We start from the raw sequence: 17,644 nt of genomic DNA on the forward strand, positions 1-17,644 counted from the left end.
GTGATAAACACGTGAGTAATAGAAAGTGTACAATTTCTGATATTCTATATTGGACATCACGTTTAATTTGTACAATATGTAACATATCTAATGAACGCAACTGTTAAGTATGTCGGGGGTAAAATATTAAACCAAATGACTGCTTAATACTACCAGAAAGAGAAGACATGGTGGCATCATCAATTGTGTTTAATGACCAGACTGTCATCTGCCACCCAGTGTGGTTTATGACACCCCGGGATGACGCCATGTTGTTAGTTAAGTCTGGATAATATCTGATCAAAACGAGATAATCGGATTATGCAGAACAAACCGGCAATTCAACACTGGAATGCAAAGGATTACGCGATTTTAAGATTGATGCATATAATCAAATGATAAATATTGCACTTAGTTTAATTAAATGGGTTTTTTAATGTGTCAACGTGTTTATTTTCCTAGACAAATACCTAAAAAAAATGCACGTTTTTCAAACATTTTTCTGTTATAACACTAGCTAAACATCTCCTCCAGCAGAAAAACTTTATTTCATACAATTTGCATGACACACAAAAAAGTTTTACAAAAAAAAAGAAATTCACCCGTTGAATAATCGGTGCTCTCTTATATATGTTACCGGTTGTTTGGCAGTAGTGTAATGGCGGACGCGGAGAGTATTCAGGGGAGATAATTGGGTAATTACTAAATTATGGAACGGTCTATATTAGGGCCACAGGGATTTACGTGCATTTGTTATTTCTTCAGGATAATCTCGATTATTCAAAGTAAGTGGTCAACATCTAGGTCACTTCCGGTTTAAAATGATCACACAGTTCGAAAATTCAACAGAATTTTCTGATGAAAACTCGCTGGATGCGATGGTATTAATCAACTTATGGCTTGAAAATGCTTTTATCTCATTACAATCTCCCATAAAATTGCAATATTGCTTTTTTTAAACATGTGTGTTGACTTTTAAAATGTAAACAAGACAATAAACAATACAAATTTAAAGCTGATAACGATATTGGAGTAAGTTTACATAAGGTTTATTGCGTATTTAATTATTACTTTAAATATATGCTTTCCGATTTCATTCAACATGAGGCTGAATATGCATCTGTCTATTTTTCATGCATCTTGAGTTAAATATTATTATATATGTGACTTAAGGTATAGGTTCAAACTGGGAGCATATAGATGTTTTATCATCATCATCATCACTATCACAATCATCATCACCACAACCATCAGCAGCATCATCATCAGCAATATTCCCTTAAACGGTCTGGTCGTTGGGAAGGGGAATGCAGTTCGAGGACACCGAGTTTCTCCGCGAGTCAAGTCTTTTGTCTGCTGAGAGTAACTCATCCCTCCGTAGGGCTCCTCTCTCTTAAATTGTTCATCAAACTTTTCTTCTGACGCAGTTATTTCACTACAAACTCCAAGCATTAAGTAAATAAAAGCAAATAATAATTTTAACACTATTTATCTGTTTGAAATACTGCAACTTTGTTGTTGTTTGTTAATATCATTCACGAAGTAGTTCTCGGTGGAAATCCGGTTTCAGGGAATGATGGGATACCTGTTCATATTTTAACCTCTGCTTTAAGGTTTAGCTCGGTTTAATGCGAGATAGGCCAAGTAGTTGTGATTGGGAAGCTGTGGGTGTCGCTTTGTAAACTTTATTTAATTATCAGACGGGCACAATAATGGAAATCGAGGTAAGATGCATTTGAATAAAATACATTAATTAAATCAATAGTTGTATGTGCATCGTGTTTTACTATATAAAATTAAAAAACTGCACAATATTCGTCTTAAAAGTAATATTTATCTTTTAGTAAACTATAATTTCAATATATTTTTTTTAAGTGAAAATGTTTTTATGGGATTAGAGCTACATTGAGAATCGGTATAACGTAAAGCTTTACAGCTCTTACGTGTCGCCATATCTGGTGGATTGAATCTTCCTTTTTTTATGAATATTTTTATATGTGTTTATATTTTACATAGTGCATACTCATGCAACTACGCATTGTTATTAAAAGTAGGTGAGAGCAGTAAAAAATCTATAAGGCACTGTTTACGATAACCACAACATAACTGACAACGCACTACCGTATCAAAGCTCATAATTTATTATTTACATATAGATAATCTTGCTTAAAATCTGGGTTCTTTCTATTTCTATTTTTATCACATTGTTAAATCATTCGCTTTTAAGACATGCACAAAACACTTTTTGAATTGTGAACGTTATAAGATGTATTCATGCGCACCATTTCAAAACACGTTATTTGTATTTATTTTGTTTACACGTACCGATTTAAAATAAAATCGTTGTTTTCATGAATATTTTCTAGTTTTTATCGCTAGAAGGTATATAATAAATATCGTAAGGAGGTATATAACTAATATATTTAGTATAACACTACTGTTGTGTTCCGTTGCGCAGGGACCTTTTAAGAAAAATACTATACACATACTTTTAATATATTCAAGTGATACAACTGTAACGAACACCACTATGGTGCGAACAATAGCGAAAAATTCGTTTCCAAAAGCAATAAATACAACAAATAAACTGAGCTGTCATGGTGTTCCACGCGTTTGCAGTTTGTCGTTTCCTTAGCAGGATGTAAAGACAGAGATGTTTTGGCATGGTTCTCGTGTCCGCTGATCCGATATCTGGTTTACAATTACAAGCAAACATTTCGTTATTTGACGCGGTATTATACAAATAAAATAAATACCAACTGATGCAATAAATGACTTATTTGTGAAACCGGACGGGACTTATGGTTTGCGCTCTGTGTGTCTGTGAGTCTGTCAGCATGTCAGTCATTCAAACTTTTCTGGAGCCTGCGATAACTTTAAAAGTTCTTCATATTTGTTCATGAAACTTGAAACCTGGACAGATGGCATTATGGAGATTATGCACGTCGTTTCATTTTGTTCCTACGTCAAGAATTCTGGTTGCTATGGCAACAAATAGACTAGAAATATTGCTGAAAATGGTGGAGTTTCACCGGTAAGAGACCTTTATTACTTGACAATAGTCTGGTTTCAACTGACTCTGATCAATATGTCAATATTGCAAATGGTCAATGCACATTTAAAGTAAAACACAGTTTAGTATATATCTACCTGTTATTCAACTTAATGTCAACTTAAAATAAATGTAGCTGTATTTCATGTAAAACTCAAGCAAGAACACACAAGAGTGATTCGAACTATATGTATTTGTTTTTATACGACTGGATTGTCTATATTCAAATCGAAATTATAAGCCGTACAAATTATACGTAGTCAGATTGTGTTCTGTTCTTTATCTGATCGACAAAAAAGTCAAAATTGAAACGCAGAGGTTTAGTGTCGGATGGCATACTTGAAATACTTTAAATTTGGCCTTATAAATTTGATGTTTGTATAAGTTTACATTTAATTTGTTAATAAGAATTTAAACTAAACTATTGTAGGAATGACTATTGTAAAGCAAACTAGCATGTTGTCCCACTGGAACAAACTTTGGTAAGCTATTGTGACTATTCATCCCCCAACATCCTGGTGGTGTGTGTACAGACCGCGACATAGTAAATTCCCAAAACAACTAGTGGTGTTTGTATAGACCGTGACATAGTACATTCCCCAACCATCTAGTGGTGTTTGTACAGACTGTGACATAGTTAATTCCCAAATAAACTAGAAGTGTTTGTATAGACAGTGACATAATTCATTCCCCAACCATCTTGTGGTGTTTGTATAGACCGTGACATAGTTCATCCCCCAACCACTAAGTGGTGTTTGTATAGACCGTGACATAGTGCATCCCTCAACCACCTAGTGGTGTTTGTATAGACCGTGACATAGTTCATCCCCAAACCACCTTGTGGTGTTTGTATAGACTGTGACATAGTTCATCCCCCAACCACCTAGTGGTGTTTGTATACACTGTGACATAATTCATCTCCCAACCACCTTGTGGTGTTTGTATAGACTGTGACATAGTTCATCCCCCAACCACCTAGTGGTGTTTGTATAGACCGTGACATGATTCATCCCCCAACCACCTTGTGGTGTATGTAAAGAGCCTGACATAGTTCATCCCCAACCACTTAATAATAAAAATAATAATAACTTTATTTCATGAAGAATTCACATAAAGAAATAATTTCTTAGAGGTGACATAGTTCATCCCCCAACCACCCAGTGGTGATTGTATAGACCGTTACATATTTCATCCCCCAACCACAAAGTGGTGTTTGTATAGACCGTGACATGATTCATCCCCCAACCACCTTGTTGTGTTTGTATAGACCGTGACAAAGTTCATCTCCCAACCACTGATTGGTGTGTTTATAGACCGTGAAATCGTTCATCCCACAACCACGAAGTTGTGTTTGTACAGACCGTGACATAGTTCATCCCCAACCACCTAGTGGTGATTGTATAGACCGTTGCATATTTCATCCCCAACCACTAAGTGGTGTTTGTATAGACCGTGACATGATTCATTCCCCAACCACCTTGTTGTGTTTGTATAGACCGTGACATAGTTCATCTCCCAACCACTAAGTGGTGTTTGTATAGACCGTAACATAGTTCATCCCCCAACCACTAAGTGGTATGTTTCTCCACCGTGACATCGTTCATCCCCCAATCACTAAGTTGTGTTTGTACAGACCGTGACATAGTTAATCCCCCAACCACCTAGTGGTGATTGTATAGACCGTGACATAATTAATCCCCCAACCACCTTGTGGTGTTTGTATAGGCCGTGACATAGTTCATCCCCAACCACTTAGTGGTGATTGTATAAACCGTGACATATTTCATCCTTCAACGACTAAGTGATGTTTTTATAAACCGTGACATAGTTCATCCCCCAACCACTAAGTGGTGTTTGCATAGACCGTGACATAGTGCATCCCCCAACCATCTAGTGGTGTTTGTATAGACCGTGACATAATTCATCCCCCAACCACTAAGTGGTGTTTGTATAGACCGTGACATAGTGCATCCCCCAACCATCTAGTGGTGTTTGTTTAGACCGTGACATAATTCATCCCCCAACCACTAAGTGGTGTTCGTATAGACCGTGACATAGTTCATCCCCAAACCACTAAGTGGTGTTCGTACAGACCGTGACATAGTTCATCCCCCAACCACCTTGTGGTGTTTGTATAGACCGTGACATTGTTCTTCCCCCAACCACTAAGGGGTGTGTTTATAGACCGTGACATCGTTCATCCCCCAAACACTAAGTGGTGTTTTTACTGACCGTGACATAGTTCATCCCCCAACCACCTAATGGTGATTGTAGAAACCGTTACATATTTCATCCCCCAACCACGAAGTGGTGTTTGTATAAACCGTGACATGATTCATCCCCCAACCACCTTGTGGTGTTTGCATAGACCGTGACATAGTTAGCCCTCCAACCACTAAGTAGTGTTTGTATAGACCGTGATATAGTTCAACCCCAACCACTAAGCGGTGTTTGTGTAGACCGTGACATAGTTCATATCCCAACCACCTAGTGGTGTTTGTATAGACCGTGACCTATTTCATCCCCTAACCACTAAGTGGTGTTTGTATATACCGTGGCATAATTCATCCCCCTACCACCTTGTGGTGTTTGTATAGACCGTGACATAGTTCATCCCCCAACCACTAAATGGTGTTTGTAAAGACCGTGACATAGTTCATCCCCCAACCACTAAGTGGTGTTTGTATAGACCGTGACATAGTGCATTCCCGAACAACCTAGTGGTGTTTGTAAAGACCGTGACATAGTTCACCCCCAACCACTAAGCGGTGTTTGTGTAGACCGTGACATAGTTTATCCCCCAACCACCTAGTGGTGTTTGTATAGACCGTGACATATTTCATCCCCTAACCACTAAGTGGTGTTTGTATATACCGTGACATAATTCATCCCCCAACCACCTTGTGGTGTTTGTATAGACCGTGACATAGTTCATCCCCCAACCACTAAATGGCGTTTGTATAGACCGTGACATAGTTCATCCCCCAACCACTAAGTGATGTTTGTATAGACCGTGACATAGTGCATTCCCGAACCACCTAGTGGTGTTTGTATAGACAGTGACATAGTTCATCCCCAACCACTAAGTGGTGTTTGTATAGACCGTGACATTATGTTTCCCCCAATCACCTTGTGGTGTTTGTATAGACGTGACATAGTTCATCCCCCAACCACTAAGTGGTGTTTGTATAGACCGTGACATAGTTCATCCCCCAACAACCTTTTGGTGTTTGTATAGACCGTGACATACTTCATTTCCAAACCAACTAGCGGTGTTTGTATAGACCGTGACATACTTTATCCCCAAACCAACTAGTGGTTTTTGTATAGACCGTGAAATAGTTCATCCCCAACCGCATTGTTGTGTTTGTATAGACCGTTGACGACAGCCAACTGCTTAGGTAGTGGAATTGCACTTCTTCTGTATACTTGTTTGATAATTTTGTATGCAAAGTCGCATTAAACACATTCCTCAATGACGCTCTGAAACGTTTGCACAAAGTGCGGATGTGATTTCCTCGTGTATGGGAACAATATTGATTTTCTTTTGCATATTATCCTTGTTTAAGAGCAACATAATCGGACAAACCTGGGTTACAATAGTTGATAACAAGCTCGTACCGCATGTGCAGCCCATGTATTTTTTATACAAGTTAAATATGGGAATAAATGAACGACTTTCAGCCAATTTGAGCATACGGAAACTTCCCTGTATGAAGGAATGGAAGAACATTCCATAGGTACTCAACTGATATAGTGTGTTCTCCATGAAGAACATTCCATAGGTACTCAGCTGATATAGTGTGTTCTCCATGAAGAACATTCCATAGGTACTCAGCTGATATAGTGTGTTCTCCATGAAGGACATTCCATAGGTACTCAGCTGATATAGTGTGTTCTCCATGAAGAACATTCCATAGGTACTCAGCTGATATAGTGTGTTCTCCATAAAGAACATTCCATAGGTACTCAACTGATATAGTGTGTTCTCCATGAAGAACATTCCATAGTTACTCAGCTGATATAGTGTGTTCTCCATGAAGAACATTCCATAGGAACTCAACTGATATAGTGTGTTCTCCATGAAGAACATTCCATAGGTACTCAGCTGATATAGTGTGTTCTACATTAAAGGGATCTTTTCACGCTTTGGTAAATTGACAAAATTGAAAAAAGTTGATTTAGATTCGTAATTTTTCGTTTTAGTTATGATATTTGTGAGGAAACAGTAATACTGATCATTAACCATGCTCTAATATAGCCATTATATGCATCTTTTGACGATTTTAAAACCTAAAAATTATAAAGCGTTGCAACGCGAAACGATTGAATAATTTGGAGAGTTCTGTTTTTGTCGTTAAATTTTGTGAAACTACGAAGATTTATAAGGTATAAAATACGGCACGAATGTGTACTCGGCGGAATAGCTCAGTAGGCTAGAGCGTTTTTACTTCAGGTCTCTGACAGGACTCCAGGGGTCACTGGTTCGAAACCTGCTCCGGGCAATGTTCTTTTCCTTTTTTTTATTTTTTTTTCTTGATTTTTTACTGGAGCTTTTACGATCCAATGTTTACCTTTATCAATATAAAGCATTTAATGAATAATTTAAAAAAATGCCAAAATCTGTGAAAAGGCCCCTTTAAGAACATTCGATAGGTACTCAGCTGATATAGTGTGTTCTCCATAAAGAACATTCCATAGGTACTCAGCTGATATAGTGTGTTCTACATTAAGAACATTTCATAGGTACTCAGCTGATATAGTGTGTTCTCCATGAAGAACATTCCATAGGTACTCAGCTGATATAGTGTGTTCTACATTAAGAACATTCCATAGGTACTCAGCTGATATAGTGTGTTCTCCATTAAGAACATTCCATAGGTACTCAGCTGATATAGTGTGTTCTCCATGAAGAACATTCCATAGGTACTCAACTGATATAGTGTGTTCTCCATGAAGAACATTCCATAGGTACTCAGCTGATATAGTGTGTTCTACATTAAGAACATTCTATAGGTACTCAGTTGATATAGTGTGTTCTCCATGAAGAACATTCCATAGGTACTCAGCTGATATAGTGTGTTCTCCATGAAGAACATTCCATAGGTACTCAGCTGATATAGTGTGTTCTCCATGAAGAACATTCCATAGGTACTCAGCTGATATAGTGTGTTCTACATTAAGAACATTCTATAGGTACTCAGTTGATATAATATGTTCTCCATGAAGAACATTCCATAGGTACTCAGCTGATTTAATGTGTTCTCCATGAAGAACATTCGATAGGTACTCAGCTGATATTGTGTGTTCTACATTAAGAACATTCCATAGGTACTCAGCTGATATAGTGTGTTCTCCATGAAGAACATTCCATAAGTACACATCTGATACAGTGTGTTCTCCATGAAGAACATTCCATAGGTACTCAGCTGATATAGTGTGTTCTCCATGAAGAACATTCCATAGGTACTCAGCTGATTTAATGTGTTCTCCATGAAGAACATTCGATAGGTACTCAGCTGATATAGTGTGTTCTCCATATCTCCAAAAAGAATATTCCATAGGTACTCAGCTGATATAGTGTGTTCTCCATTAAGAGCATTCCATAGGTACTCAACTGATATAGTGTGTTCTCCATGAAGAACATTCCATAGGTACTCAGCTGATATAGTGTGTTCTCCATGAAGAACATTTCATAGGTACTCAGCTGATATAGTGTGTTCTCCATGAAGAACATTCCATAGGTACTCAGCTGATATAGTGTGTTCTCCATAAAGAACATTCCATAGGTACTCAGCTGATATAGTGTGTTCTCCATAAAGAACATCCCATAGGTACTCAGCTGATATAGTGTGTTCTACATGAAGAACATTCCATAGGTACTTCGCTGATATAGTGTGTTCTACATGAAGGACATTCCATAGGCACTCAGCCGATATAGTGTGTTCTCCATAAAGAACATTCCATAGGTACTCATCTGATATAGTGTGTTCTTCATAAAGAACATCCCATAGGTACTCAGCTGATATAGTGTGTTCTTCATATGAAGAACATTCCATAGGTACTCAACTGATATAGTGTGTTCTACATGAAGAACATTCCATAGGTACTCAACTGATATAGTGTGTTCTCCATGAAGAACATTCCATAGTTACTCAGCTGATATAGTGTGTTCTCCATGAAGAACATTCCATAGGTACTCAGCTGATATAGTGTGTTCTCCATAAAGAACATTCCATAGGTACTCAGCTGATATAGTGTGTTCTCCATAAAGAACATTCCATAGGTACTCAGCTGATATAGTGTGTTCTCCATGAAGAACATTCCATAGGTACTCAGCTGATATAGTGTGTTCTCCATGAAGAACATTCCATAGGTACTCAGCTGATATAGTGTGTTCTCCATGAAGAACATTCCATAGGTACTCAACTGATATAGTGTGTTCTCCATGAAGAACATTCCATAGGTGCTCAACTGATATAGTGTGTTCTCCATGAAGAACATTCCATAGGTACTCAGCTGATATAGTGTGTTCTCCATAAAGAACATTCCATAGGTACTCAACTGATATAGTGTGTTCTCCATGAAGAACATTCCATAGGTACTCAGCTGATATAGTGTGCTCTTCATGAGATGGATGTGTCCATGTGTTGTCTGAGCAATTGGTTGACATAAATTATACTGAACAACCAGGAATAATAACTCATTTACTGTCCGTTCGATTGAGATTAAATTGTTTATGGTCTTACTATAAGACATTTTTTTATCTTGTGGCCTTTTTCGACTTTTATTAAAGAGATAAAAGATAAATCGTCGAATTGTAGATCAATTTCATGGATTTCAAAGAACTTTTTTAATATGTTTTATGTGTTTGTATTTCACATTTAAATGATATTCGTTGATAAAATGGCGAGAAATTATTAATTTCTAAGAGATTTAGAATATAATATTTGTATGTGCATTCGTGCGCTTCGTGCGAGGTTCTAACTTGGAAATATGTGTTTTAGTTATTATAAGAACAGAGCAGAACTTTATTACGACTTGTACATAGAACATCGTCTCTTTTAGCCATTCTATAGTATACATATCATAAGGTCATGTGAACAGCAAGTGATCGTACAGTAATAAGTAATGTTCATAACATATTATACAACTATTAGTAGGCGTAGTTATTGTCGTCGGTTGCAGCTTCAGTAATAGCAGAATTAGTAGAAGTTAATCGAAAAAAATGTAAAAGACGTTCACGGTTTTTCACAAAGAATCGAATGTTTGCATGAACGTTTTGTCGTTTCATTTTCTTTTCATTTCTTTCAAGCCATATGCTTCAAGAAAATGCAATAATTGACTTCTTAACAAAAACAAAACAAACCAGCTCTCAAACGAGATCAGTCACAATATAGAAATGTTTACCACATATAATATACCATACATGAAAACGGTTATCCTTTTAAAACATGAAATCGACCTACAATGATGCATATACAGCGGCTTAAACTATGACACAGTGGGCGAAGTTACCGCGTATATCAATCAACCATTTAAAGTGTGTGAATGTCGTTATTTTTCTTAAATTTATACCACATATATATTGCTTACATGAACAGAGGTTTTATAGTAGTTCGTGTTTTTTGACCAGTCTAACCAAACACTTGACCTCATGTTACGTACCTATCCAACTTTAAGTAATCATTTTATATTTAAATTAGACGTTAAGTTAACGGCGTGCCTCCGTGCAAGAATATCAATTAGTACTGGTCTAGTCGGTCTTGTCGGTCCTTGATTGACCTCGTAAAGATGTAGAACGTAACGCCCCCCCCCCCCCCCCCCACCAAGTTGCACGGTCCAGTCTTGCGACTCAACGGCTATGTAGGGTTGATGGCCACGATCAATTAATTACATGCATGCAAATTGCTATTTACCGAACGTCCCTAGGTATGTCCGATGCAAAGGGCGTGAAACGTCAGACAATTTAATGGACCAAACTCATCGCAATGGTTACCTCTAAACATTGGCTGACGGTACATACGCATGTTAAATCATTTGAGATCTGGAGGGATTTGTAGTTTATACTTATACATATTTTAGAATAACAATACTACTTGCATCGACCACTTGCACGCGGAGTGTAAGGCGGTTGCGATATTATAGAGTATACTCGGAACCGCTCATATCTCTGTGCGGAGGCTGGGAAAAGACCATAACTCTCAAATTTACAATATTCACTACGGTATTTAACGTTCTCCTGTTCAACAGTTTGCATTGCTATTATCTTCTAATGTAGAAATCTACTCGAGCCCTTTGCTATTTAGAAAAGACTGACGACAATGAAGTGTGCTTTAAGAAACAAAAAAGAACAACAAACGAAACAATGACGACATCAATCTTCTAAAAATGTTTCCATACACAAATGATACTCCTCATGACATTCACTATCTTCACCGATTACAAGGTTGGACTGTGAGTTCTCATGTGGAGCTGACCAGGATCTAGACAACCACATACATGATATAAATGAAGTGCTATCAGCAGTAAACTTTAATAATGGAGTCTGCTTATGATAAAACATTACCGCAAACAGGATTTGCTTTACGTCTTTAATGTGCAGTAATATATTATACATTTTATTTACGTGTGACATTCAAATCTGCTTTCACTCCAAAACGAGGATTCTTGGTAATACACTTGACATATCCGATTTGCAGTCCATGTCGTAATGCTGTGTATACAATGGTATCTTTTTATAGATAGAATAGTTACTTTTATGTGCAATGTAAACAATTTCCATGTTGCGAAGTAAACATTAACGTGATGATTCAGTTTTGCGCTTTTTACAAAATTAACTTCACGAATTGGTTCTAAGTTTACTACAGCTTGTTTATAATTGGGCCGAACATAAAAATATCTCCATTGGTAATTCATTTTGTTGTTGTGTACATGTGTTTAATGTCAAATGTTTTTAATGGTGTGGGGTCACTATTTAATTGGCACCATTCTCGGAGTCAGAGAGCTGTTTCGAATGACAGCGTGTAGATGCGTGTAAATTATTTCTTTGTCGAGCGAAGTACTTTTCCACGATTCAGATGTGGTCATTAACTCTCTGAAAAGACTCTTGGGACAGTCCAAAACGGGATTTATTTAAACCATTTGGCCTTTATACACATGAACATATAGGCTATGCATGTAATACCACAAAACAGGATTAAAGGGGTCTTTTCACAGATTTTGGCATGTTTTAAAAGTTCTTATTAAATGCTATATATTGATAAACGTAAACATTGGATGTAAAAAGCTCCAGTAAAAAAACAAGAGTAAAATCAAAGAAAGAAAAAAAAGTAACTCTCAAATGGGCTCGAACCACTGACCCCTGGAGTAAATGTCTATTGCTTACACCACTCGGATATCCGTGTTCATACAATGACTAATGTATTTTATACTTTATATAAGCAATCCTAGTAGTATCACCAAATACATGTATAACGACAACAACAGAACTCTCCAAATTATTTAATCGTTTCGCGTTGCAACGCTATATATTTTTCAGGTTTTTAAAGCCTCAAAAGATGCATATAGTGGATATTTTAGAGCATGGTAAATGTTCAGTATTACTGTTTCCTCATAAATATCATAACTATAACGAACATTTGCGAATCTGAAACATTTTTTTTTAAATTTTGTCAATTTGCCAAAACGTGAAAAGGCCCCTTTAATGACAATCGTTTTCTTTAGTTTTAGCAACAAAATCTATTGCTATCGAGGATATTTAAGTTTAGAAATAAAATCTGTATTACAGAATTTAAACTGTAGTTTGTATAACAATATTATATACAAGAAACTTGATTTTTTCTAGACGAGCATTGAAAGAGAAAATAACAAAAGCGTGGCGCCAATGTAAATCGTACGTTCGAACGCACTACCGGTAAACCGTTCAACAACGTGTTAATTGAGCAAGGGATATTAAACTGTAATGTCAAACTAGCCATTGAACATTCACTATTACTTAATTAAAATGCAATGTCACGCTTTCGATTAACATCGAATTCATTATCAGTCAATGGACACCAACCTATGCTTATTGCAGGTGTAAGACATTTGTATTCAATATATTCACATGTGAGAGACATGGTTCTCAAGAAGACATACTACTGTGTTCGCAGTATTCAAGTAATGCGAATATTGTGCTAGCTCTGACATCAAAATTCAAATATGAACCGCGAAAACTGAACCAGGCTGAATTTCGAACCAGCACATCGACATTTAAAAGTTAAACGTAAATATCGAGCTGATTTTAATATATCGCTAGCTCTGACATTTAAACATGAACCGCACATTTTGAGATAGATTGAATTTCGAGACAACGCTTACATTAAAAAGCAAAACGAGAATATCGAGCTGTGTCAAATATCTTCGTAGCTCTGAGATCAACATTCAAACATAAACCACGAATATCGAGCGAGTTTAAATGCCGAGTCAGCACGGACATGGACTTTAAAAGGTGAAACGCGAATATCGTGCTGGCTTTGTAAGATTGAGCGTGAAATCATTGCATGTCTTGTTGAAATATTTTACAACAGCTTCATATTCAAATCTTAAAATGCATACAACGTGTGCGTTACTCTTTACATTTGTACAGTTGTTATTGCCACGTTGACCTCGCTAATACCAGCTATTGTATAGACCCACTACGAGGCCAGTTTTGTAAAATTAAAATCATGGCAATTTTGCATCCTCACCCGGGATATATTGTATTTCTTGCATTTGGTATTCACTATTATCACCAACATTGATATGCAAAGCAATCTCAATTTCTCTTTATTTATATGTAAACATTCCAAATATTGTTATAATTGGTTAGTTATGTTATTGCACTTATAATTACACGGTTGAAACTCAGTACATTCCATCTCGCAGAATTTGATGGGCAGTCTACGTAACTCTAATCGTCGTTTTAACACCGCAGTGGCTTATCGAAATTCGATCTTATGCTGATAATACCTTCGTGCTTTTCAGAAATGATATGCACAGGAATCAGGGGCGGTTGCAGGATATCTGGTATGTGGGGGGAAGGCGTGCTATTGAAAGATTTGCTGGGGGTCAAAGCCCTGATAGTGGGTCCATGGGGGCAAAGCTCCACGATTTTAGTTATTTTGAAGGCTTAGACAGCCACCTCTCGTACGGAAAAGAAGAAAAACGAGTTTAAATAGGTGATTTAAATCTAGTTAAGTGTGAAACATCAAATGAATTGACTTTACTTTGGCGATTTTAGGGGGTGTACGCCTCGTCCTCCCCTCCCCCTTGGATCCGCCTATGAGAATGGAAGCAAGCATATATTTGTGAATAAAAAACAAAGTGAGAATCAATAAAGTCTGCCATATAAGGAAAATAGTGAAATTATTGGAGCACTACCGTTTGTCGTTCATATCTACATGTATGCGTGTATGAGGCGGATACTCTCTTTATTTTGTGTAACCGTATGGACTGTTGACATATTTTACATAAGCAGCAGATATTAGCTCTATGAGAACTTGACATGGGCATTCATAAACAATATAAAATATACCATGTACACATAGGCAGTTTAATCGGAAGATGTTACAATAAATAACGGAATAACATGCAATAAAACTTAAGCGTTATCTTGTTTTATATTATGCTCAGCTAAGAAATAATTTTCGGCTTTGTGTTGGTTATTGCGGTTTGAGTTTCGGTGCTTAGAAATTAAACCACCAAGGCGATAGCCCGAATGGTTTGATAACAAGCATCAGAACGAGAAAACAGCAGGCAGCGATACTTACGACGAATTATTAAAATCAGAATGTGTACAATTAGAACAATTTAAACTATATTTTTCACTTGTAAACATACACACATGCGTTTCTGTGGCGTCAACAATCTTTCGTGAACAATCAAAGTTACCCCATATATATTGTTGACCTCTATGAAGCTTTTATGGTTACCTTATTAAATAAAAAACAAAAACGTCAATTAACAAAACCATGCATGCACAACTGATATGCTTTTATTGCGCTGCACAATGCAGAAATTATTGGTATGCTATATCGAGCGTTAAATCATGTGCTTTTAACTGAACGATGTATTGGAATTTCCGGAACTGCTTTCACAATATTTGGCTCCTAAGATGGTTAGTTGAAGAAAACCGGTAAACCAGACTGATTTGTCTTCTTTGTCTACACAAAACCAGTCGTAGGTCGTTGTAGAATGGTCAAATTTGAATGTTCACATCTCATTTTCCCGATCAATGTAGAATGTCTTTTTCACAGGTATTACTTGTTCGTTTTTTCATTAATTTAAATCAATACTACGATAGCCGAACGACACTCGCATGATGGCCAGCCACATACGATAGCCGAACGATACTTGCATGATTGCCAGCCACATACGATAGCCAAACGACACTCGCATGATTGCAAGCAAAATACGATAGCCGAACGACACTCGCATGATTGCCAGCCACATACGATAGCCGAACGATACTTGCATGATTGCCAGTCACATACGATAGCCGAACGACACTCGCATGATTGCCAGCCACATACGATAGTCGAACGACACTCGCATGATTGCCAGCCACATACGATAGCCGAACGATACTTGCATGGTTGCCAGCCACATACGATAGCCGAACGATACTTGCAAGATTTCCAGCCACATACGATAGCCGAACGATACTTGCATGATTGCCAGTCACATACGATAGCCGGACGATACTTGCATGATTGCCAGTCACATACGATAGCCGAACGATACTTGCATTATTGCCAGTCACATACGATAGCCGAACGACACTTGCCTGATTGCTGGTCACATACGATAGCCGAACGACAATCGCATGATTGCTAGCCACAATACGATAGCCGAACGACACTCGCATGATTGCCAATAGCAATGGATACAGCCTCGTTCTGGAATTCTGCTAGTCATGTGACTTTGCCCTCTTATCAGTTTTTGCTTATTGTGAAAAGGGTCTATTAAACAAACGCAATTTAAGACCTTCTTTATTTCAGTAAAGTTGAAATGACTCTGGAATGTTTGGAGTAATATGCGTGAAAAGTGTCTTTCACATCTTTCTTCATGGTGAGCGCATATTTTAAGTTTTACCGGTACTTATAATAAATCGCTTACTTAATACTTAAAAACATTACTTTAAAGATTTGTGGAATGTGGAAGAAGTTAACTCTACAACGCAACAATGTATGGGAATAAACCGACAGACTGACTGACTGACTGACTCCCATGTGACCCCCGCCTGCTGGAGTTTAATAATGCCATACTTTCTAACACACTCATTGATCGTACTGTACTGAAACCATACTCTCTAACACACTTATTGATCGTACAGTACTGGTACCATACTCTCTAACACACTCATTGATCGTACTGTACTGGTACCATACTCTCTAACACACTTATTGATCGTACTGTACTGGTACCAGTACTCTCTAACACACTCGTTGATCGTGCTTTATTGGAACCATACTCTCTAACACACTCATTGATCGCACTGTACTGGTACCCCACTCCTAACACGCTCATTGATCGTACTCTTCTGGTACCATACTTTCTAACACACTCATTGATTATACTGTAATAGTACCATACTCTATAACACATTCATTGATCGTACTGTACTGGTACCATACTCTCAAACACACTCATTGATCGTACTGTACTGGTACCATACTCTCTAACACGCTCATTGATCGTACTGTACTGGTACCATACTCTCTAACACACTTATTGATCGTACTGTACTGGTACCAGTACTCTCTAACACACTTATTGATCGTGCTGTACTGGAACCATACTCTCTAACACACGCATTGATCGTACTGTACTGGTACCATACTCTCTTACACGCTCATTGATCGTACTGTACTGGTACCATACTCTCTAACACGCTCATTGCTCGTACTGTACTGGTACCATACTCTCTAACACACTCATTGATCGTACTGTACTGGTACCATACTCTCTAACACACGCATTGATTGTACTGTACTGGTACCATACTCTCTAACACGCTCATTGCTCGTACTGTACTGGTACCATACTCTCTAACACACTCATTGATCGTACTGTACTGGTACCATACTCTCTAACATAATCATTAATCGTACTATACTGGTACTATACTCTCTAACACACTCATTGATCGTATTGTACTGGTACCATACTCTCTTACACACTCATTGATCGTATTATACGGATACCATACGATATAACACACTGATTGATCGTACTATACCGGTATCAGTACTCTCTAACACACTTGTTGATCGTACTGTACTCGTACCATACTCTCTAACACACTCATTGATCGTACTGTACTGGTACCATACTCTCTAACACGCTCATTTAACGTACTGTACTGGTACCATACTCTCTAACACGCTCATTGATCGTACTGTACTGGTACCCGGACTCTCTAACACACTCATTGATCGTACTGTACTGGTACCATACTCTCTAACACACATATTGATCGTACTGTACATGTACCATGCTCTCAAACACACTGATTGATCGTACTGTACTGGTACAAGTACTCTCTAACACACTTATTGATCGTGCTGTACTGGTACCATACTCTCTTAC

General features: G+C 37.6%; 1 protein-coding gene across 1 annotated transcript in view; it reads left to right on the plus strand.

The window, feature by feature from the left end:
- The first annotated feature begins 1,641 nt into the window (after positions 1–1,641).
- The window catches only part of LOC127847378 (sodium- and chloride-dependent glycine transporter 1-like), a 64,316-nt gene continuing 48,313 nt past the window's right edge, over positions 1,642–17,644 (plus strand). Inside the window, exon 1 of the mRNA XM_052379245.1 lies at positions 1,642–1,703. Within this exon, the coding sequence (XP_052235205.1) occupies positions 1,692–1,703 (12 nt within the window). The 5' untranslated portion in view covers positions 1,642–1,691. The remainder of the gene's footprint in view (positions 1,704–17,644) is intronic.

This window comes from Dreissena polymorpha, chromosome 10 (genome assembly GCF_020536995.1).
Source record: "Dreissena polymorpha isolate Duluth1 chromosome 10, UMN_Dpol_1.0, whole genome shotgun sequence".
Classification (NCBI taxonomy): domain Eukaryota; kingdom Metazoa; phylum Mollusca; class Bivalvia; order Myida; family Dreissenidae; genus Dreissena; species Dreissena polymorpha.